Source organism: Corvus hawaiiensis, chromosome 8 (assembly GCF_020740725.1).
Source record: "Corvus hawaiiensis isolate bCorHaw1 chromosome 8, bCorHaw1.pri.cur, whole genome shotgun sequence".
Lineage (NCBI taxonomy): Eukaryota > Metazoa > Chordata > Aves > Passeriformes > Corvidae > Corvus > Corvus hawaiiensis.
In genome coordinates this window covers 16818940-16843748 of record NC_063220.1, presented here as the reverse complement: position 1 = coordinate 16843748, position 24809 = coordinate 16818940, and the positions used below count along the sequence as shown (strand labels likewise).

The 24809-nt window shown below is 41.5% G+C and overlaps 1 protein-coding gene across 2 annotated transcripts in view; it reads left to right on the top strand.

The window, feature by feature from the left end:
- The first annotated feature begins 1284 nt into the window (after positions 1-1284).
- The window catches only part of TBC1D12 (TBC1 domain family member 12), a 41848-nt gene continuing 18323 nt past the window's right edge, over positions 1285-24809 (top strand). The window contains exons 1-2 of one of the 2 annotated variants that reach the window (XM_048311043.1): positions 1285-2160; positions 18585-18708. In XM_048311043.1, the coding sequence (XP_048167000.1) occupies positions 1331-2160; positions 18585-18708 (954 nt within the window). In that variant the 5' untranslated portion in view covers positions 1285-1330. The remainder of the gene's footprint in view (positions 2161-18584; positions 18709-24809) is intronic. The other variant, XM_048311044.1, reaches the window with a different exon arrangement.

The window sequence follows — 24809 nt, the reverse complement described above, 5'->3', positions numbered from 1 at the left end:
TAAATCTTTCTTTCCAAAATGCTCACAATTTTTAGGAAAAAAAAACTAAAGAGAGGATGGCTGTTTCTTCCCCGTGGTGGGTGATGCCTCTCTCTGGGCATGCCCCACTTGCCTGCCTTTAAAAGGAGGGCCCTCCACCGCACTGGAACACATTAGAAGGTGGGTTTATTAGATGGAGAATTTCTTTGGCCAAGGATTCCCGGAAGAATGGCACTTCCCTTGCTACGAACTGTATTTACTGTTGGAATACGTAAGTTATCTGTTGGGTTGAGGTGTCTCTTTTTGTGTTTGCCTTGGATGAGGGGTAGCCTACTAGACCAAGCATGGGACCTATGCTGTTAATGCTCTTCCGGGGACTTGAAGCCCCTTTGCCTTTTCTTTTGCGTGTGACTTGTGCCCTGGCTCTCCTGCTGGGCAGAGGGGACTGTAATAACTTGGTTTATTTGAGAGATGTGGTGGGAAACAGAGCTGACAGGACCTGCCTCTGTAAATGTCCTCCATCCACCTCTCCAGCGTTAACCTGAGGAGTTGTGACACTCCATCGCTTGCTCAGGAGAGGATTCACCCCAAGATTTCGAAGTGTCGATCTCATTTCTCTTTTCTCCCTTCCCGTTTCCCCCAAAGCTCAGGTAAGTCCTATCTACTCCAAAAAGCGATGCTGTCCTGCCCTGCCCGTCCCCGCGGGGACACGGGTGCCGGGGCTGCCCGGACCCTCCGCCGCCCTCCTCGGAGCCCGCCCCGCTCCCAGGGCTGGGACAGCCCTCCCCGGGCTGTGCCGCGGCCGGCTCCCCGGTTCCGCAGGCGGGGCGGGCGTGTGCAGTAGGTACGCCGGCTCCCGGCCGGCGGCGTGCCGGGACAGCTCGTACAATCCCAGCAGGAGCGGCTCTGGGGCAGGGACAGAGGGACGGAGGGATGAGGCCGCCGGGCTGGGCTTTCAGCAGCCGCGGCATATCGGCGGAATGCGGTACATGCTGCGCGCCGCGAGTCTTTCGATGGAATACGGTAGCGGGGGGGCGGGGGCGCGGCCTCCATAGCGCCTCTGGCGGGGAAGAGCCTGTCTGGGTGCCATCTCTATGGTTCTGGGTGCGGCCCTGCCGCGAACGCGAGCGAGCGAGCGGGCGGGCGCTTCCTGCCCGGCCTCTCTATGGTGACTTTCCGGGGGGAAGAGCCGGCGCCGCGCGCCTGCGTGTGTCGGGCCCGCCCGCCCCCCCGCCGAGGCCGCTGCCCGACGCGCAGAGCGGCGCCGGCTGCCAGCGCTCGCGGCGCCGCCGGTGCGGAGGAAGGCGCGCGCCCCGGCCCCCGCCGCGCCCCCGGGGCTCCGCGGCGGCAAATGGTGGGGCCGGACGATGCCGGAGCTCCGGGCGGCGCAGCCGTGCTTCCCGCGGGCCGGCAGGACGCGGCAGCGGCGGAGGAGGAGGCGGCGGAGGAGGAGGAGGACGGGGAGCGGGATGGGAGCCGGGGCTCGAGCCGGCGGGGCGGCGGGCCGGGGCAGGAGCGGCTGCTGCAGCGGTACCTGGCGGCGCTCGGCCCCGCCGCGGCGGCGGGTGGGAAGCGCTGCCCGGAGAAGCCCGCGAACGGGGCCGCCTGTGCCGTGGGCCCGTGCGGGAGGATGACCAACGGGGACGTCGGCTTCCTGCTGCCGCCGCAGGAGCCGCCGCCGCCGCCCCCTCGGGCAGGACGGGATGAGCCGGGGCCGGAGGAGGAGGAAGCGAAACTGCAGAACGGGGGCTTCCTCCCCTGCCCGCCCTGCCCGGCGGGAGGCGTCCCCTTGGGAACAGCCTTGGAAGAGCCGCTGAGGAGCTGCCGGCTGCGGAGCGAGGCTGAGCGGCGCGGGGGGGCGGTGGCCGAGAGCCCCTCGCCGCCCCGCAGCCCGGGGGGCGACGCCGGCAGCCGGGCGCTGGCCGCCCTCGGCGCGCGGACCTGCGGGGACCGGGCGGAGCCCGCCGCCCTGCCCCCGGCGCCCCTCGGCTTCACGGACGTGAACCTGAACTCCCGCAACACGTACGAGGTGAGCCGCCGCCGCAGCGCCCCAGAGCACCTGCCCCACGGAGGGACCGCGCCCGCCGAGGCGGCACCGCCGCCGCAGGAGCCCGCGGAGAGGGCCCGGCACCGGGTGGGCATCGCCGGCGCCGGCAGCAGCTTCGCCGAGTTCTTCACCAGGTAAAGAAGCCGGCGGCGGGGCCGGTGAGGGCCCCCCCCGGCAGAGCCTGGGGCGAGGGGTGTGCAGGTCTGCCGGACCAGGTCACGGGCAGCCGCGAGTGGTCTGCAGGAGCGTGTCTCGGGTCAGCAGGGTCTTACTGTGGGTCACACGAAGAGCGATTCCAGCCCTGACAGGCTCTTTCGCCAGCAAGCAGATACTTTTAGGGCAGGACAGAGGCTTTGGACGTGGGAGTAATATGATAAAGGACCCTTTACTGCTGCAACTACATGGACTTCAAAGTGGAATTTGCTTCCCGTACCAGGGCATTTCATTGTCTGAATGATCACAGTGGTACTGATTAAACCGCTTGGAGAATAAGGTGGAAGTTGTTGGTATTGGAAACTCCTTTCAAATCCCCGTGGAAATTGTGAAGTGTTATAAATCCTTTGCTACTTGTTGACGGTGTAGATAGAGTTTACTTATTTAGTTCAAAGTGTGTTATGGAAAGCTTCAAGGACTATGCTTTGTGCTTGAATTGACTTCTCGTAAGTTTCTAGCACAAAACTAAAAGCTGTGGGCTATCCAGCTTTGTCGCCTAGGATCTTTGTCACATTACTCACTCTTCAGCATACTACACAGGAGGTGCAGCTGGACTATAATGTTTATGGCACATTCTATATTACCTTTATCATGTATGAAGTGAGGAGTTTAATTTCCAACAGTTTTTATTCTCCCAAACTGAGGGGTTATAGTTATTGTTCACGTCACTCTGATAGAACAGTAGGCCCCTAAATGTTTTAAAATGTCAGAATAAGATGAATCTATTAACTGAAGAATTGAGATGGGAGAGGTTTGATCTCAAAGTGGGATCCCAAACTGAAAAACGGGCTCCCTCTGCCAACTCTCAGGAAAGGAGGAGATGGACTCTTGATGATAAGGATAGTAGCAGTTAAAGAGAAAGTTTGGTGCATCCACTTCGTTTCAAGGATGGATTGAGAGATGTTCTGCTATTCCTACTATTCCCTATTAGTGTTCTTCCCTCCCATGCTTTTTTTCTTTTTCCCCGTGTTATGTGAACTGCTGTATATTGTATGAGATTAGCTCAGCTGGTCGGAGCAGGTGCTAATAACGCCAGGGGTGTGGATTTAATCCTTGTCTGGGCCATTCAGTTAAAGAGTTGGACTCAATGATCCTTGTGGGTCCCTTCTAAGTCAGAATATTCTGTGAAACTACCTTCCTTTTGCCTCACTACTTGAGCACAGTGACCAGTAACATTTATATTGTTGCTTTTTGCCTCAAAGCGATAACTGATTGAAATTCTGGAGCATTTTCCTCATAGATGGGTTAACTCCAGGTGGCAACTAAGCACCATGCAGCTTCTTGCCTACCACCCCCTTCGCCCCTGGCTCCTCCTCCCTGGAGGAGAAGCAAAAGTAAAATTTGTAGGTTGAGGTAAGAACAATTTACTAATTTAAACAAAGTAAAATATAATTATAATAGTAAAAAATAATAATGATAATATAAAGAAAAACCCAAGTGATGCACAGTATAATTGCTCATCAGCCACTGATTGATGCTAGACCCTGTCCCCACACACTGATCAGCCCCTTCTGGGTAACTCCCTCAGTTTATATTCTGGGCATTAGTTTTTATAGTGTGGAATCCTTTTGGCCGGTTTGTATCACCTGTCCCAGCTATGCTTCCTCCCAGCTTTTTGTGTACTTCCTCACTGGCAGAGCATGAGACACAAAGTCCTTGACTTAGGATAAGCACAACTTAGCAACAAACACAACGTCAATGTTATCAACATTGTTCTGGTACTGAATCCAAAACAGAGCTCTGTACGAGCTACTGAGAAGAAATAAACCCTATCCCAGATAAAACAAGGACAATAGAAAAGTTAGAACTTGGTGTGCAGTAGTAGTCGTTGTCAATATATATATATTGATACTCACTGTTTTCAGTAAAGGCTTAGGTAATACATGAAAAAAATTAATTGCTTCTATCCTGACAAAAGCTATGGTACAGACACCTCAGTGAAAGAGTGGCTCTCAGCAAATGCTATTTCACAGCCCATGACTGGTCCAGCTGGCTGTGCCTCTGGTGCATTTGGCCTGGTGAGCAATACTGGCTTCAGAGACTTTACCTTCAGCTCTGCCTATACATCCATAGAAGAGCCAAAGTTACAGCTGATTTAATCTCATCAGGTGAAATGAGATTGATTAATGAAAACTTTCAGTGATTTTCTTTAAAAACAAATTCAAACTTGTGTTGCTTGATAGATTTGTCACTAGATACATAAATACTAGAGTGGGTAATATCCGTTGTTATGAAAAGTGGTAATAAAACTTTTTTAACTTTTTCAGTAGTTAGTGCTTGTCTTCTGAACCAGTATTTCAAAAGCTTAGACTTCTCACTTTTATTTTAAACTGCCCAGATTCATTCAAATTCATTCAGTTGCCAATGTAAGTGGGTTATCCTGCAGTTCTTAAAAAGAGGATCTCAGTAATGAGGGCTGAAATGGTATAAAAATTGTCCTGTGTTTGAATGTTTGTAGCAACTCTACTTCCTTGTGAAGCTTCTCAGGAGAAGGTTGCTTGTATTTTTGAGTGAGCACAGAGCCATAAAGGATGTTGCTCCCCCAAATTTAAGTTGTACCGAGTGGCTGTGTACCTGAGAGAGAACAACTCATTTGTGTTTTGTCAGAGTGTGTAGCTGCTCCCACAATGTCCAAAAAAAAAAAAAAAAGATTCTGGATGTGCTACACAGGTAGCCCAGCAGCCTGGACTGTCTTATGTAGGATGTTTTGTCTTGTCGAGTTTGCAAGCTGTCTAAACTTTGGTATCTCCCGTTGGTTTTTTTTCTAATAGCCATAATTATATGGAAATTCTTCCAAAAGCTGGACATTTCTTGCAGTTACTTAATAAAAAAAAGAGAGAAGGCAAGGGCGAAGTCCTACTGCCTTCAGCTTTATTGTTGTAATTGCAATGACTGAACAGTCTGATCAGACAGATCTGGGTTAGGAGGCTGCTGTTTCCAGCTGTTCCAGCTTGTTCCCAGCTCTTCAGCTACCAGGCTGACCTGCTTCATAGTTCTTTGAAATAATCCATGTTAATTGTCTGTTGTCATTTCACTAAACCGGAGATGAAACTGATGAGCTCAGGTCGGGGAAAAAGCAAGCAGCTGTCTTCAGATGCATCTTATCCAAACTCTGTGACAGGGAGAGTGGCTGTGCTCTTGAGATCGTCATTAATAATTAAGATTCTAGGAAAATTTGCATTAGTGACTAAAACTTTCTCTTTCAGGTAAGTCTTAGGTATGACATTTCTCCCTGGGATCTCAAGTTGTATTTGTGCCAAATCATTAAGCCTGTCAAATCAATGCTAGCAACTTTTAACTGCTCTACATCTTGTTTCTCTCCACATGTGAAGTGGGATGCCAGAAGTAGATCAGTATGTGGAGCAGAGTGCCATGGCAAGGAAAATTGCATGACTGTGGTCACTTGTCTCCACTGTGCTACTGTTTTGGTCAGAGTAATAAATGGATTGTTGAAAGTCACCTGTCACTGCTTTGTAGTCCTGTGTATGATTCATAATATAGTCATATACAGGCATTGTTCTTATGGTTTGTGGTCTTACCTAGCAGCTTACTAGGGCAATGCTCTGTTATTGGATCACTTTTGGGTAGGCCCAGTGGGTTGCTGTTGGGTGCACAATGGTTCAGTGAGCAGGAACATTGCATGGATAGTTGAATTAAAGCCATGATGATTACCTTGACTGCAGTATGCTCTGCATGCGCTGCTCTGGGGGACAGAGCAGAACAGTAATACGAAAAGGTCAAGCAGTAGCAAGTAATCCAGGGCTGAGATAAAGACGTGGTGATTCTGAACCTCTTTTAAAGATGAGTTTTACTTCATAGTCCTGCAGGTAGGTACCACGCATTTTTCCAGCTCGTATAGATATTATACTTTTCTGAATTGTGTATTTGCTAGACAAATCTAGGTATCTGGTAGTTGGCAAAGTTTCTTATTCCTGGATTCGAAGTTGACAACTGTTATATTTGTATTATTTGTGTATTTGTATTTTTGTAGTAGAAGCACCATTTCCCCAAATACTTTTTTTCCAGTATTCACCTAACAAGATTCACAACAAGCTTAATTCATCATTTCCGCTTCTTGTAGGTCTTTGGGATGTGATGTGAGAAATAGGTGTAAGGGGTTATAAGCATGTATGGCTAGGTAGCACACATATTCTTATGGGAACTGTCTTTAGTCTCATACTTCCTTCATTGCCCAGAGTGGTTGTGTTTATTGTCCAGAAGTTTTGAAAAATACTTGAGGAGACGATGGAAAGTTGGGAGAAGTCAGTATTTATAGGCACAAAGCACTAAGAAATCACTGAAGCTCACATCTTTGTCTCCCTCATTGTAAACACAGCCCTGTGGTTCCATGAGTAGGTAGCTCTTCAAAAGCTGCTAATCTTCTTGCCTTTACTAATGTCCTTGGCAGAGACTGTGGAGGGTTGCAGGGAGGTTCACTGAGTGTTGTTACTCAGTGCACAGTAGTGTCTCTAGCTCAGAAGTTTGTATTTCAATGTATTGCTAAGTAGCGCTTGCAGCTCTTTGCACTGCATAGACATCTACCTAGATGTGCCTTGTGAAGGTTTAGTACCAGAGTCAGTGTTTCTCTTCGAGAAAGGCTCTGCGTACTTAAATCAGCATGAAACTACAGGGGATGTACTGTGCATCTATGGAGAAGAAATACGTTTAGTGGACTTTTGATCAAAAATGAGTCAAGTGGGAATGAGCTGTCTTAGTTGTGACATATCTTCTAAACCTTCCGTTCATGTAAAGATAAGAGAACAGATTGATGGGGTCACTTCACAGAGCTTAACTTCTATTGTGGTATTGCTTGTGCCTATATCTTGGTCAGAACTTGCTGAAAAAACTTGTGTGTTTTATTTTTGATTTTGGTGTTGTTTTTGCATTGTTCAAATCAAAACAAACCAAATGGAAAAAAGTACAAATATACTGTCAATATATTGGAAAGAGAGAGAGGAATTAAGGGAATACAACAAATCTTCCCCCCAGAAACCATGAGGGCACCCTTCACCGTTCTGTTTTTGGGTGCAGTATGTTTGCTTTCTCTGAGTAATCTTGTAATCTAAGAGAACAAATGGATACATATAATAGCTTTGAATTAAAGATGACTGGAGAAAGTAAGCAAGAGTACCTGGACCCAAATCTGTGGGTAACTTGAAACAGTATTTTTTTTTCCTGAGTTACACACATAACTTGATATAAATAGGAAATGGCATTCATATTATCGAGTTGAGAAGCTCCTCTGTAGATTCTTCGCTGTTTGCTAAGAATTATTTATTTTGTGAAGTTGTGTTGGCATGTTGGCCAGTTTCTGGCTTTCAGTGGGTGTTTCATCATAGGTAAGATGCTATGCACCCATAGAATCATTTTGGTTAGGATATCTGTTTAGTAGCAAATCGAAGTTGAATTTCAGGAGTGCAAGCAGAAGAATGTTATGCTGATTTAGTTCTGTATAGGTTTTGGAAGGCCATGTGGCTCCAACTTCTGTGTGCAGCAAGTCTTTCCCCAGCTACCCCTTCTAGAAAAAAAAGCTGACTGAATAGATGTCACTTCTAAAACCTTAGAGCCATATGTATAGTGTTCATCAATCTATAATGCCTAAAGTATTATCAGCAGTTTTTCTGTTCTCCGTGGTGGACAGCGTAATGGACAGTGTTATAGTCTACATTGATACATGTATTTACACTAGGAGTTTTTTAATCCTAATATGAGTTTTCATGAAGTAAGTTCTCATTAAACTAATGCTGTAGTTTTTTTGTGGGGAGCTGTGTGGGTTTTCTCAAGCCCAACAGCTTAAATTGCTGCTTAGTGTGCAGCAAACTGTTGGAATTGTAGCTTGTTTTGCTAAGGAGTGTTTTGCAGAGGCATTTAAACTTAATCTGAAAGCATCTTCTCTTCTCCCCTGCCCCTTCATTTTGCAGAAGGCCTTTTCATTCCGTGATCTCTTCTGCTTATTTGGGGTCACAGGATTTCTTACAGACTCAATATATTGAGAGTAGTGTGACAAAGTGAATGGGACATCTCTTCTGAATAGGCTATGACTAAAAGGAGAATGTTTTACATGGGAAATAACAACCAAAGGAGGTCACTTAAATCACAGCTGGCCTCTAAGAAAATGATCGTTTTATGCTTTTGCTCTCTTGGCTGTTCAATTATTCATTAGGTTATTTTGTCTTGATTGCTTAAGAATAAAAAAGAAGTTTAAGAGTTTTTGGTCACATTTCATTCACATGGATGTAAAAATTTTTACTTCTCTCTTCAATTTCTTGGAACTACTGAGATGTTCATGATATATAGTCTGTCCTTTTTTTCTCATAATTGGTCTTGTTTGTTGTTCAGCTGGGAAGGGACTAGGTTTGTTGCACTGGGTGGTTGTCATTGCTTTAAACTTCTCAGCCTCTGTGTGTGCATCTGTCTCTTTATTATTGCTTTCTAAGGAAGTGAAGCGTGGTTTCTGCTTCATCTCTCTCGTACTGCATGCAGCCTGTTACGAGGTTCAGTCAAACCTCTCGGAGTTTGAGAGAGCTCCAGCATAAAAATCCTACAGATTTTTGAATGAAGTCTGAACACAAGGAGAGCCTGCAAAAGAGACTGATAATTTGGCTCTGTATTTTCAGAAACCAGTCAGCTGTGCAAGCCACCTGCAGAGCATTTTGCTTCTGACTCGATATTGGAATAACAGTCTGAAGAAGAGTGTGGATGTTGTGTGTGTGAACTTATGACTTCAATTAGTAGAAAACTAATTTTCATGGTTACAGATGAGTTTATTCTTTTAGAACTTCTGAGAGCTAAACACTCAGACTGGTGTTCTTCTAAATTCCTTTCCTACTTTCTTATGGCCTGACTGAAAAGAATAGCTGTAGCCTAGAGGAGTACTTTCCTACCAATTTTCTCCCTTCTCCACGGTACTCCTTTATTAAGAAGAAGCTATGTTCAGTTTCCATTGTTATATTGGGAAGTTTTATTTAATGTGCTCTTGGGTAAGTGAAAGAGTATCTTTTGATCATGTAGCATAGTAAAAGCTTTCTTGTTGGCTCTCCTTGCCTGGGACATTCTGCTGGTCAAAACTTCCTGAAGGCCAGCTGTAGGAATAGGCAATCTAAGCTTGGCTCTGGTCAGGCCTCAGACCTTGCAAAGCTCTGTCCTATCTGTATTGCTTCAGTTGCCTAATGCGTTCATTAACGCAGGATCTTGTCTGTCTTGCTGCTGGGCAGTAATGTAGCAGTTTGTATGCTGGATGCCAGAATGCTTTAAAACTCAAACAGTCCACTAGCTATCACAGGTATTTGTGTGATTGGCATCTGTGAGATGGGAATCAGTGGAGATTCCAAAGCACAAAGTATCTGCTTTAGGTAGCTGAGGGAAGTGGGGTGGTTTGGTCTGGAGAACAGGAGGCTGAAGGGAGACCTTGTCACTCTCTACAAATACCTGAGAGTAGGTTGTAGTGAGGTGGGTGTCAGCATCTTTTTGCAGGTATCAAGTGATAGAATGAGAGGAAACAGCCTCAAGTTGTGGCAAGGGATGTTTAGGTTGGATATTAGGAAAAACATCATCACTGAAAGGCTAGTCAAGCATTGGAACAGGCTGCCCAGGGAAGTAGTTGAGCCACCATCCCTGGAGATGTTTAAAGGTCATGTAGGTGTGACACTTGGGGACAGGGTTTAGTGGTGATCCTGGCAGTGCTGGGTTAGTGGTTGGACTCAATTATCTTAGAGGTCTTTTCCAACCTAAATGATTCTATTATTCTAGCTTTTTGTTGTTGTAAACTGTGTTTTGCAAATGGCTTGCTGTTCCTCAAATTCTTGTAAGTAGCGGAGTGGTAGATTAGAAAATTTCTTCCTCATTTTTTAAGAAGCTATCAGGCAAAATTGAATGAAATCAGGCCCCTGCATTGTCATATCAGCTAACAGATCAAAAATGAATTCTTGTGTTTTTAGTATTTCTGCAACTGATCACTGAAGCAATGACACAAAATATATTGTGAATTGCTAGCTGCAGCAGAAACCTGATGCACTGAGTGGCTGTAAAAGTACTACAGTAACACCTTGTAGTGCTACATTGTGCAATTGCGTAGTTGACAGGCACTCTGTCAGGCACCAGAAGGGAAAAATACTAACTGAGGCTTAACCAGGCTGGTCAGAGTAGCAATCACCCCTGGGACAGTCTTCAAAATAAAACTCTGCCCTGTGTTTGAACTTACAGTTCACAGACTTGTAGGCCATGTCAAAGGCTGGAAATCTTTACCACCTTTTTCTTGAAAGTATACATTGTATAGAAACATTTGAACTATAGGCATAGTGACTGCCCTGATAAAACCGGTGAGTTTTGCTTTAACTGAAAGTGAGTCACTGCTAGAACAATTTCAGGTAGTTTGTTTAATCAAGTTGTACTTGGTGAGTTATCTTGGTGAGCTGATTGAAGAATTTGCTATTGTCAGGAAACAAAGAAAATGTTTCGGCCCTGCTTCTGGTATTTATATGATCCTCAGTGAGCTGTTGTAGCTCATTAGGCTGGAGAGTGGAAAAAAAAAGCTGATGGTTTTCTGTGGGATTAGTGAGTTGGATTGACTTCTAAGGTATGGTCTTGGAATTGATACAGCAGAAGGGATTGTAGGACATTACTTGTGCAAGGAGGAGAAATGGGCTTCCCCATTATGTGGGTTTGTGGGAGGAAAGGATCTTGTTCCTCTAGCACTGTTTTGCTTGGAGCATGTTGCTCATTAACTAGCTGTGACTTTGCTGGAGTAGATATTCCTGGCCATACAAAAAATACCAGAATATACAGATATACAGAATATCTGTAGTCAGCTGGTAAAAATTCTCCACTTCTTGCAGGATTTTGTTTTAGATACTGTGGGCAAGTGACATTTGATCTTTATTAGAGAAGATTGACCCTAGTGTTTGGTGTAGTGTCAAAATAGCTTCTTAACTGCCTGATCAAATATGAAGGTGATAGAGCAGTTTGGCATAAAGCTTTGTTTTGCTACTTCACTCTGAAAAGTAAAGGCTGATTCTCTTCCTTTATTTGTATTAAAGCATTCTGAAATTTAACCCTGTCAGTCACCTTGCTTATGTGTCTGCTTGTTTATGTATGTTTTTGAATGCTTGAGCTGTTTGTAAAGCTGACCTGTGCAACAGCTCTTTGTTAGGAGTATAATGTAGTCTGGTAAAATACTGTTTTTCAATAAGTGTTCTGTACAAAGTATTCTGTAATACTGCTAAACATTGTCAACTCTTAAAAATTCCCAAGTGTTTGTGTACCTGTAGTAAAACTGTTTTGCCAGCAGAGTTTGTAAAGCCCCTTTGGGACTGGTATCCACTAGGAACTTGATAAGAGAGTTGATTTGTTGATTTAATTTAGTCTTGTCAGTGCAGTTCCATGATAGTTCTGTTAATCTTTCTGTCCTCTCCAAGGCGCCAGAAGCCATCTCCTTCCCAGCCTCTCAATCCTTAGCAGCTAGTCCTTGACAGTTCATTAAATTTCAGGTATACCTAATTATAGCTGAGGCTTTAGTTGACCACTAATATAAATGGAAACAACATATTTAATTAAAAAAAAAAAAATACTACAGTCTTGGTCTTGCTGAATGTGGTTGTTGTTCTGGGTAGGATTTTTTTGTTTCCTTATTTTAATTTTTTTGGGGGGAGGGGGAAGGAAGGAGCCAAAAGCTTGCTTGTATAGCACTTCAGACTGCAAGTTTAGAGTATTACAAACATTGGAGTTCCATTGGAGAGGGTGGTTTGGGATCTTCTTTGGGTTGTTGTGGTGCAGAGAGAAAGAGGAGATCTTCTACTTCTAGAAGGTGCTAAAACTAGAAACCTCCTGTAACAAGTCTGTGGTTGGGGTAATAAAATTAAAAGAGAAGCTTGTATCTAGCTGCTGCTTGTAGCACGATGGTGGAAAATGTGAACTGTAAAATTGATTGGGTCACATCTCTTCCAATACAGGGCAGAACTTAGAAACTTGTGCTGAGAGCAATCATAAATGTGTTGGATCAAAATGGGCTGACACTTGAAGCTATTGAAATTAAAAATGTAGAATGCCTGTTGCTCTGCAGGTTTTGTAAGTGGCTAACCAAAAAGGTTTAATTTCCTTTCAATGATTCATTATTTATACTTAGAGTTGAGTTACAATTGTTTCTGCATGTAAATTATTGAAAAGTCTTGTTTAAAGCAGAGGGGCTAATTCTGCTTAATAAAGCAATGGTTTTTTATCTGCTGTTATTTCCAAATTATTTCACGTAAGGCCTTAACAGAATGACCAAGACTGGAGTATGGAGAAAAATTCTGTTGTGTTCTTAAGCAGCTTTTGTGATTTGCGCATGGTAAAGAGATAGCCAATACTTGGCTATAGTTGTGACAGAATATGGAATTGCAAGCTTGTAGGGGTCTTCAGAATTTGTTCTAAAAGCATGGTTTTAAGTAAAAACTACTCATTTCAGTGTGTTCTATCTGTAGAAATCTATCTATAGCAATTCCTGGACCATGCCTCTTCTAACTCCTCGCTGATACAGCTCTCTGGATGAAGATTATTGGGTAAATAAGTAATTTCTTTATCAGTTCGTCTTTCAGCTAATTCAAATTTCAGCAAGTTTCAAACATAGACCTATGTTTTTATGCCTATGAAGCTTATTAAAAAATTAGCATGGGGTGGAGCAAGAGCAGATTGCGTGCACAAGCAGAACTCTGTTCTTTATGGAGATGCAAAATCAGTTGTTTTGTAATACAAATGCAATCTTTAATGAATTTTGTTACTTCATTCCTTTACAAGTTCTGAGGTTTTATTGGAATCAGTAGATTTTTAATGTTATTGCAGAGAAATTTAACTTCAGGGCTTTTAATTGCATTTTTGTAACTACATTAAAAACACAGAGAAAGCTTACTGGGTTTTTTTGTCCAACTTGATGCTCATTTGTAGCATTACTTCTGTGCTGGATCTTCCTTCTAAGCCTTTGTGATTCTGTGAGGAAAAATTATATATGATAGAGTGAGCATGTTCTTAATAGGATGCTGATTCCTTCCTGTTTGTGTGTTGCTTCCCTGGATTTAAAACGATGCAGTTGTCTTATGCAGTGTTTACTAACAGGTACTAGGTGCTTAATCAAAAGGAAAATCTAATCAGCCCTCACTTCCTCTGTCAGTTCTTGTGGCTTTCAAATCTTGTTTCTCAGCATAACAACTTCCCTGTTATCAAAGCTCTTGAAAGGTGGATGCAATGAGAAGAAATGATTGATGATGGAAAGTGACAGTACACCAGATTGTTGTATGTAAAGTAAAAGTCAGAAAAATATTTTGACAGTTAGCTTTTTTATCTAAAAAAAGTAACTTTTACTATGCTAGTATAACTTGAGGTCTCTTTTTGGAGCTATTTTATTTGTAAATTAGTGAGTAAACATTTTGAACAAGCTCAAAGTTATGTTGTAAGGATGAGAAATCAGAGAATAGTAGTTTACCTTTCAGCATTGAGATATAAACACAGTAGTAACTTATTTGTAAGAGAACCCTAAATTCTGAATATTTTATTTAGAAAGAAATTGATTCTTTGGTGCTGCACTGTATGTTTGCTTTCCAGGGATGCCCATAGTTTAGTGGGGGGTGGGTTGGTTGGTTGGTTGGGGTTTTTTTGTTTGTTTGGGTTTTTTTTGGTGGGGTGTTTTTTTGTTCATGTTTTGTTTCTTTTTTTTTTTTTTTTTTTTTTTTTTTTTTTTTTTTGTCTAGCATGATGCAGCATTTCAAATTAAAGTTGAAAATTTAATTTAAGGAATTAATTTAATTAATTAAATTAATTAATTTAAGGAAGCATACTTTCCTCATGTGTAACAGTAACGATGATCACATGGTTTATGCTCTCTTCTGAGACCACTTGAATTTTGCCATTTTTCTGTAGTGCAGGATAAATAAATTAGAGAAAGGTAGGCTCATTTTTAGTATGCTTTATACTGATATTCGCCTTAAAAGGCTCAGGTGTAAGATCCAACCTTCCTGTACACCTGAAATCTGCCTACAGATTGCTAAAAGCGTCAGAATAGGTGAAGCTTGAGCCTGAATGTGGAGTTCGAATGACAGGGAAGGAAAGCTACTTAAGTAGCTGGGATACACAAAGCAGTGGAATACTGATAGCCTGCTGTTTGTGGCACCCAGTGGAGTTGTACAAAGGGAAGATCCATATATGTGATCTTTGTTGAAAGAACTGTAGCAAAATGATGTCTAGCTTGAAACTAGATTAGTTTGACATTTTTGGTCAAACAAAAGATTCTTGTAAGACTCCTGGTCTTGTGGAGAGGTGACTCAATTATGTCTAGAGGCAAAGTGCTCGAGATGTATCCACCCTGGAGCCTTTCCTACCTGCTGATGTTCGTGGTTGCTGCTGTTCAAAGCACTTCAGCTTTCTTTGAGTGGCTGTTGTGCAAATATGGCACAGTCTGGTTTTGGATAAAATTTAAGGTCAAGCTTGAAGTAATTATGTCATATTTTCCCCAAAATCTTGGAAATCTGTCATCCTCTTGGACTGACCTATAGCTAGCTTGGAAACTGGAAAAAAGTTTTTTGTGTTGAGATTTTTGAGGGGGGGAGAGGGGAAGCCAAAACCCCAAAGTAAATAAAAAATTCATTAAAATATCAAGTTCCACCTATCCCCTTCTGACACTTAATTCTATTTGCATTTAGACTACAGTAATTTATCTTAAATAGCAACAAATGTGATTTTAAAAGCAAAAGTGGAGTGGAAATAAGCAATTTCATTAGTTGAGCATAGTTTTAATGCCATCTGTAGAAATGGTTAACGTTTTTTAATTACTGTACCACCAGTATGGTGAAACTTGCCCAGACTGCTGTGGGCACAGGCAAGAATAGTTGAAGCAACACTGTTAAAACAAGGAGAAAAACCACCACTCATAGCTGTCGTTACAGCCACTGTAGTTGTGTGATCAGAGCCCATAGGTTTTTGTTTAGTGTAACCCAAACCATGTTAGCAATAGAAGTCTTGGTCTGTGCCAATGACTTCTCATTCTGTGGTGCTTCATTTAATTTTTGAGCTCTTCAAGGCACCTACTGAAACATTTTGGTGTGTCATTTGAGAGTGTTAATATGTGTTATATAAAAGAAGCAGGGGAAAAAAACAACCTTGCTTTGCCCCTGGGCTTTTGCAAACTAGAGCTTAAATCAATGAACTAATTTAATACTTCTATCCCATGGGTCCTTGCAACAGAAAGCATTGTCTAAAGTGTAAGCTCTTTTTTAAGGAATTTTGAGGTTTTCACGTGGATTTTGAGATTCTTTACCAAAATGCTATTGACTTTTCAGCCATTTCAATGGTTGACTCTTCCCAGGACCAGTGAAACTCATGAATATTCTAAGCAGCAAAAAATACATCAAATGTAGTACACTTCCTGCAGTTCAGTGAATGCAACTTGTAAGCATTCACAGATGCTGTTCCTTAACAGGGCTTTTGTAAGGCTTTACTGCTGTCAAAAACACATCAAATGTGATACTGTTAGCTGCCAAAACAATGTATTGAAAAGTGTCCTTTCATCTTCAGCAAAGTTTATTTGTAATCTCTCATTAGTTTCTTTTGGATTAGAATTCCTATGTGAAGTTTATTCTGACATGATACAAAGTTTTACCAGCTTTCTTCCTTCACAAGAAACAGACTTCATTGACTATGTGCTCAATGAAACTTCTTTCCTTCCAGACTACATTCTGGAAGGTTTGTTTTAATGTTTTATTTGTTTAAAAAAAATTAAAAATGAAAACTTATAAAAGCTATGAGCATGCCTAATTCTTTTGTATAGAAATATTAATTAAAACCTTCTGTATGTTTACACATTTTTTTCCTTTTAAAAATCTACCAGCTTCCTGGTTAATAATAAACTGGCTTTGATACAGTGACAGGTTGCCATCAATATTAAACGCAGCTTTCAGCTTCTACAAGTGCTAGAAGCAGTGGAGTTCAACTGCCAAGTAATCCTGGTGGTATTCCATAGTAGGTACAGAGACTGGATGGTTATTGCTACCCATGAAGTCAAGAATGGTACTCCAGAATGCACCTTCCTGCATACCTGCTTTTGGGGGTAAAGGTCTTCCCTAGTTAGGTTCAAATACAGCTGCTGCAGAAGTTGCAGATTTAAGGGCAAGGCTGTGGGGTAGTGCATAGTGGCACGTTGTCTTTAGAAAACTTCTGTCTTGTTTTGTTGATGATTCTTTGAATGCTCTTCTTTCCCTCCTGAAGACAATGTAAAACACTGTGAAAGGTGTCTTGTACTTGTGAAATGAGCCTTTGTTATTTATGTAAGCACACTCTTTTTTTGGTCTTACTGAGTGGATCTGTTCATTTCACTAATGGTGTGCAGTCCTGGGATTGACTGAGGATAGTATTTTTTAAAGGCATGTCTTTTTCACTGTTCCTCCTTTCCAGGCTTTATATCAGAAATCACTGTCTTGGAGTTTCTGAGTGCTTACTTCGCTTCCACAGGGATGGACTAAGATATTGCAAGTTTCTCTGATGGGGACAGAGTTGTGGCATGTGTGGTTAACAACCAATGCTTACTAGAACAACTCATGTTAATTAAGTTATTATTAATAGCAACAACTAGATTCCATTGATGACAAACAACTATTCAAACCATGCAACCAATTATTCCCAAGTGTGCTTTCTCAGTAACTGGGTTGGAACAACATCTGGGAGACTTCCGCAGAAGTGGCACAGTGTACTGAGACACCAACAGCTTCCATCTGGGCATTCCAAAAAAATCTCTCATGGTGTTCTCTTTCATCAGGTGTGCATGTGTAGTCCTGTACTCCCTGTCTGCTTATAGCAACTGCTGTTTTCTTGAATGCAGTTTTTTTGTTTGTTTGTTTGTTTTTTGACAAGCTGTTGATGATGATGATAGTAGTGTGCAGCAGTGGCCTCAGATGGAGTGAAGAGAGTCTTGGTGTTCTGGGTTTCTTGATTTTTCCTGGATTCCACAGGACCACCAATCTTGAGCTTACCAGTTTTTGGGAGGCTTCCATGCTCTATCAGTATCTACTTCTCCATCTCTCCAGTTTGCTGGTGGCTAGATCCTCAACTATGCCAAATATACAGTCTGTAGAGTTCATTCACGCAAACTTGTACAGAAGGGATTTTTGACAGGCATTTGCTCGTTTCCCAAATAACAAAAAACATTCTGGGAACTAAAAAGATAGCTTGTATTTGAAGATCATACAATGCCTTAAAAACACTAACAGTTCCTAATTGTAAAACTATACTGCCTGGCTAGAAACCGTGACAGCACTGGAATTTAAGAGCCCTGAGCACTTATCATCCAGATTGTGGTTGTTGAATCACGCTTCTTTTATCTGGGCAAAGCCAACAGATTGTTTGCTGTGCGTGTACGTGACTGCATCCAATTTGAAAAGGAATTATATTTTAAAATACAGCAAATACTTTAAGTGAAGAAATCTGGGATCTCTTTCCAGAAGAAGAGCGTGAAGTTAGCTAGTTAACACTGTACAAAAACATCTTCCACTAAAAGTGCTCCATATTCTGCTCTCTGAGGTAAGCTGGTAAGCTTCCTGAGAAATAACCTTACAGACTACTGAGCTTTTAATCCCTTTGCGTTATGAGTTTCTGGAAAGTAACTTTCCAATATTCAGAATAAATACACTTCTTTCATTTTTAAAGCACTCGTACATAACATGCTCTGTGGGAGCTTGTGATTGGAGTCAAATAGTACAGCTGAGTATCTGACAAGTGGTCACTAACACGGTCTTGTGATGGTTGGCTTTCTAAGAAGTAAGAGCAGTGCAGTCATCTGCTCTTTGAGTGTAATTGCTATAGGCACTGCTAAAGGTTATCTGCCAAACCGAAGCTGTGTGATTGTTCCCTGGTTTTCTAGTCCATGCTATGAAAGTTGAAGGTGAGAAGACTGATAGAAGTAATAATTCACCATTTTAAAAAAACCTCTTCAATTACAGCGTTTTTCAGCTGTTTTCATTTCAGTCTCCCAGTAAGTTAGGAAGATACACTTAAAGCAAACCCCAAACAAAAGTTTGAGAGTCTGCTGTATGCTGTTTATGTTTAAGGAAATGCCCGGTATTACTAAAAAAAGCTCTGATACTGCATAAAGTAGTTTAGGGGTAAGGTTGAATGTTAAGTACAAATATTAGCATCAAAGCACCTGTAATGAAAGATGCTCCACTTCAAATTAATTATTTGAAAGTAGAATGCACTATGCATTTTCTGAGCAGTAAATCTCTACAGTTCATCCAAGTGATAAACTGGCGGCGAAATTGAAGAAATTTAAGTGGACACAATATACTTTTATATGCTTCTAATAAACAAAAGGAAAACCTTTCTCTCTTTTCAGAAACTTTTTCACTAAAAGGACAAAGGAACTCAAACCTGCTGTCCAAAGTGCTCCTGGTTGGAAGTTGTTTGGAAAAGTCCCACCCAGGGAAAACCTTCCAAAAGATTCCAAAATTATCCAGCAGGTGAGTAAACATCTCGCAACTCTAGGTACGGAAATTGTAAAAATGACACCCAGGCACTGCATTTCTCTGCTGTTATATCCACATTGGTGTTGTATGACCATGGGGTGCTCTGAGAGCACTCTTTTGGGGCTTTGCTTAAATAATAGTAATTACTAAGGAATCTCGTGTTTTATGATTAGCTTGTACATTCTTCAGTACATCTCAGTACTTATAAAAAGTACTTACAAAAAGGTGGTGGTACATGTTCAAAAAGAATTTAACCTGTTTTTGTCAAGACATTAGAACTTGTATTAATTTCCCATAAATTTTTGTCTTATTTAACATGGTATGCTGCAGTCTGGCTCACTTTTACATAGTCATCCTTGCCTGGAAGACTTCCTATGTAGGTAACTTGTGACAAATTGCTTAGAATTCTGAAACAAGTCATCTTTTTAAATTTAAAGTGTTAATTTCACTCAAGATACTTTGTTGCAAAATAATATTGTATATTGAACTTGTTTTGGAGCTACTGGGATTCTTCACAAAGGTACCTCTGATTTCCTTTCTCTGTCACAAAGTTGCACTTCCATATATTTGTTCCTGTGGAGTCTGTCTGTGGTAAAATAATACTAAAATGTCAGTCTTCACAGGTGAGCAATTGGTAACGTATCTTTGGTGTAATGTTAGCGTGCAAACCTGAAGCTGAAACATTAGTTGACATAAGAAATATGAATGTCCCCTGTGTTGGTTAAAACAGTAACTTGAATCTCTTGAGAGCTGCTTTCTCTGTCTCCTTTCTTGAATTCCAAATAAGCTGATGTGTTTGCCAGGTGCAAATGGCTGTGAATGACGCAGTGTTCAGTTATCTCCTTGAAAGAGCTTTATGGCAAAGAGGGTGTTTTGGGAGCAACTAAAGTGAAAAACGAGAGAATCTTTTTGAAGGAATTCAATGCAGTGGGACTTGTGACTCAATAAAATGTTGCAAGAAAATGATGAAATTACAGAAAGTACAGTCTTGTCCGTTGAATCTACGTGACCTTTAAAGGTCCCTTCCAACCCCCATCATTCTATGGTTTATACTGTGAAGTAAACTGAATGCTTCTTGTACATTTTCAAATACAATTTTCTTTTTGAATGTTTTTCCTCTTTGGGTGGGAGAGGGCAAGCATTCTTAGTTTGCGTGCAGGTGGATGCTGTTGGCCTTGTGCTGTGAAAGTACTGTGGTAAAATCCAGATGTCTCTTCCATCCTGAGAAATGAAGAATCTGCACAATGCAACCTGTCATCTGCTTACTGTTTTCTAGTAATGAAGATATTTGTTCTGGAGACCATGTTATAATAGAATGGTTTGGGTTGGAAGGGAGATCTACTCTCCTTGCTGTGGGCAGGCACCTTCTAATAGACCAGGTTGCTCAGAGCCCCATCCAACCTGACAGGGATGGGGCATTCACAGCTTTCCTGGGAAACCTGTTGAAGATGATGATCTGAAGAAATTGTCCTACTTTCCTATTCCATTGTCCCTCAGTGATTGTGTTTGTTTTAAACTGTAGTGTTCCCATTTTTTTTAACTTCTCCAAAGTGTCAGAAAAGCAAATGTATTACAACAATGTATCTTTAACCATGATTGAGTTGCTCCTAGTCATGTGGTTTGTGCTATAATGTTTGCCAGATTAGACTCACTGCTGGATTTACATGATCTTGAGTAAAGTATCAGTAATGGCTAATATTTTTAGCTTTCTATTTGGCTAAAGCATGCATGGTCTTTAGATAAAGCCTCATGAGCTAAGAGGCACAGTTACCAAAGGGGAACCAGCCTGACAGTATGCTCTGCACACAGTTAGAGCTACATACCTAAGGATATTGGATATTAAACTGAGAAATGACCCTTATGTCTCCATAGTTAGCATATGTCAAATGTCTTGCACGTGTGTTTAGAATTTACTATATAGCTCCTTGTGCATATGCCTTTGAAGAAAAGCCAGTGGTTTCTTTCGTTGAAAAATGTTCAAATTTGCTAAGTTGGTGATGGGTTAGAATGAATATAGGCACACTTGGTTATTGAAGATCAGTGGGGAATAGCATCTTCACTTTCAAATGGCTGACTGTAGTCTCTAGACTAATTCCTCATTAGGCAGGAAATGTGAGTGAAAAGAATATAAGGCCTTGAAGAAGCCAATAGAAATATGATTCAAGCTTAATATGTTTTGTTCACATGCAGTTCTGTGAACCTGTCAGGTTACTTCATAACCTGCGTGGAGTGTGTCTCAAAAGCTGCACTTCGACTTTCTAAATTAGAGTGGAGGAATCAAATGTGTTCTGAAACAGAAACCCCACATTTTCCCCCAATTTTTCTAGCTCTCTGTGGTCAGAACCATGGTTACTTCTTGTTAGCCAGCTTTTGTACAATGAACTTTAGGTGTAAGACTACAAGGCAGTAGGAAAGCTGCCTGTGAGGGAGTTTATGGTAGTCTATTGTTAGCCACAAATCTTGCCATTCCCGAACATTATTTTTCATGGTTGGACATGGTCCTTTCACTCTGCTGATGTCAGTAGCCAGCTTTGGGAGGGTGCAAATAAACACTTGATTAAGGAAACTCAGTAATGAGTCAGCATCCTGCGTGTAGAAGATGAGATTTTAAGAAGCCCTGTTGCAAGAAAAATTAACTCACAACAGGAAAAACTTTGCAATTAATAGGAGGGGGAAGTCTTTTGGATAAGGATAATACTTACATAGAAGTTTTATGGCAATATCATGAAGCATGAAGTACTTTCGTATTAGTAAAACTGAGAAATTGCATCACTGTAGATTTACAGCCAAAAGACTAGTAGGGCTTCTGTGCCCCTATTCCATCCCGGCTGAAGGAAGCCTCCTTTGTTCTCTTTGTTATGGTAAGGATGATGTAGTAAATTGCTAATTACATTTAAATGAATGCTTGTGGCTCCCAGTCACTGTCTATCAACTAGACACTGCTGCATGTGCCTCTCCAGAGAAGTCAGGTAGTGATTGTAATATCTTGAATAACCTCCAAGAAAATCTGGAAACCTGATTGCGGATACTGTTTCAGACATTTTTCAGATGACGATGCCAGCCAGCTGTGCCTTCAGAGACTGCCTCATGAATATTATTGCAAATTATTTCTTTGCAAGCCTCTTAGCCCGTGTAGAAGATGATGAATGTTTTTGTGGCACAGCAGCCTGTGGGGTTTGCCTGCACGGTCCCTGCAGCTGCGCTGCCTCGGGCGAGATGCGCTTGCTCAAACTGGGTCAGAGGTTGAAAGTTCTTGGCAGCTGCATCTCCCCGCTCGCAGCTGCTGGCATGCTCATCTCTCATTGGATTTAGAGCTGCCCAAGCAGGATGTGATTGAGGCCAACTCTTTTGCTGGACATCTCCTTCCTCTGGGCTTCTTTCCTTCACTGTTTTTTTGAAAAGGGAAAACAACTCCCCAGGACTGCAAATGTCAAATACATTTGATGGTTTTAGGAAGTGTGCCTTTTTTCATGAACTGCAGCTAATAAAACTAGCTATTATAAGAAGCATGTTGTCGTTAATGATGAGTTTGGTAAATTCTTTTCAGTCTGTACAGAAATCTCCTTTAAATTAGACTGCTGAAATACTTTAATGCAGAAGCATTTAAAGCAGAAACAGACTTGTGGGCTGATATATAACATTTTGGAATGTATTGACTAAAGTCCAAGTTCTGTTTAAAAAATGCAAGCTCAATTTCAGTTTTTGTGCTTACGGTTAAAGAAAAGAGCTTTTAATCTATGGTGAATTTTTTTCTGAATATCAAGTCATTAAGTTTAGCTTACTTTATTAAAGCAGGCATGCATACCTTTTATTAATTTTATTAATTTGTTTAAATTACCCTAGTATGGTGGGGTTTTTTTCTAATATGCCTGAATTAAAGTAAACTCAAAATATGCAATTACACGTTGCAAAATTAAAAAAAAGTAAAATATACACCAAATTAGCTTTATCAGCAGTTCTAATAACGCTGCTCTCAGTGGCAGCCTTAAATGAAGTGGAAAAATAAAAGCTTCTTTTCTACTTAAATCTGCCACACCATTAAAAGCTTGCAGTGATTTTAGAAATGACTGCTTATTCAGAAGTGAAGCCATCTTTTCCAATAGCTGTCACCTTGTGTACAAAATGGAAGGTTTTAATCTTAGTCCTGTAAATACTAGCTTTGACTGGGTCACTGTTTTACATCTAACCTCTGAAAATGTGCTGGGGTAGCTCTGAAATCTTTACAAAAAATAAATACTTGAGGGCTAAAAAACTTTAGTGTCTTCACTCGCGTATTTTTCCAGTGTTGTTTTCTCCAGTCTGAGATCTAATGGAGAAATTGCAGTCACTGGTTCGGCAGAATTCCCGTGGTCTCCCAGGGACAAGGGTTTTCAGAGGCTTCTCTTCAGAGGAGCAGATGTGTTTTGAATCGGTTTTTGTATGACTCAAACCTTCTAGCTTGCAATATTAACTCTTCCCTCCAAACTTGGTTGTTAGAGTTTAGAAGTGCACAAAGCTCTTAATGCTTATAAAAATGTGTATGTGTGTAAACAAACAATGTAAAAATTGTAGACAAACCCAAGGACTGACTCTCTCAGAGAAGTTGTAAAATGCTTTTTCACAGGAGTGGTTCTTAAGTAGATTGTTATTTAGAGGTCATGTTGGCTCACCTTGAACTACTACTGGAGAAAAGAGAAAGGCAAGACTTCTGCCTGTTTGCCAGATACAGGGTAGAAACACATTGGTAACAAACGGCCTTGAAAAAGGACAGATAATAAATGGGGGTATTGGGTCTTGCAAGGAACCTGTAACACCTGAATAACAATTAGTCCTACCAGAAGCAGTGAGGAGGCTGGGATGGTTTTCTTTGTAAATGCTGTAGCAGTTCAGATTGTCAAGAAATTTCCCACGATTTGAGAATTGCATGTAGTTAATAAAATATCTATTCTAGAGGTAAACCAAAGACATTCCCCAGAGTTCTAGATTTCATCAGTGATTATCTTGTCAGTAAATGGTAATGAAACTGGTAGGACCTCAGAGTGACAAATGCTTTCTTTTGTTTTGCATAAAGGCTGTAAAGTACAGTTCAGCTCTTACTGCCAGGACATTCCCAGTTTGACAAGGGAATGTTGTTAAGGAGAACTTCTTACTGTGTCAGTGCTGTGTTGGTGGCACAAATGTATCTTCAGGGAAGCACCTTACTGGGCGGGCTGGGGGGAGGGGGGGGGGAGATGGGGAATCAGTGTTTTGAAAATAACATGGAGGTATTGAGTCTGCTGATGTGAATTCTTCTGATTGCTGTTTTTTTTAAAAAACAAAGTCTTTGAAGACAACTACAAAGAGTATTGAAGCAACCTTTCATTTGCTAAGGCTTGAAAAAGAAAGCATAGGCATTGTATGTATTTTCATTTCTGTTCCTGACAGTTGCTGTATTTGGAGGAAACAAAGAATATAAATTGAGGTAATAAAATTATAGAACTTATTTTGCTTTGATTTGGTGGGACATGATATTTTATTTTTTGGTCTGCTGGATTCTCTTTATGGGATCCATCCCCGTCTATGGGGCCTTTGAATTTCTTTAGCAAAGCATGATACATGGATTTTTTTCTTCTCTTAAAGAACTGAGCATTTGTGGGTTAAGCAGACATGCTGCTGAGCTTGAGGTGCTGAGATAGCAAAATTATCATCTAGGCAGGCTGTATCAAATTCCAAAAGGATAGGTTCAGGTGGTAAATCTGCTGTCTTTCATGGACGTTTTTGTAAAGTGTGGAGTTGTGGGGTTTTTTTGTTGGTTTGTTTTAATATAAACCTTATCCTTCCAAGGCTGGCATGGTACTTCAGTATTGGAAAGGAAAAATAGTATGGCAAGGGAGAAGAAAGACATTAAAATTATTTCTGTTATTGGGGTATGCATGGTACAGAACACTGTAGATATATTTTGTTGAATTCATGATAAAAATCTGATTTTTCCTTCTTCCAGGCGGTATAATTCAATGCTTAAAAGCAGTGGGCTGTGTTTGTCACCTCCCCTGCACCCCATCTTTTAGCTTGGCTTATCTTTCTGTTATAAAACCAGCTTTGACTTTTGATTGGAAACCTGCAGAGCTGTGGTTGTA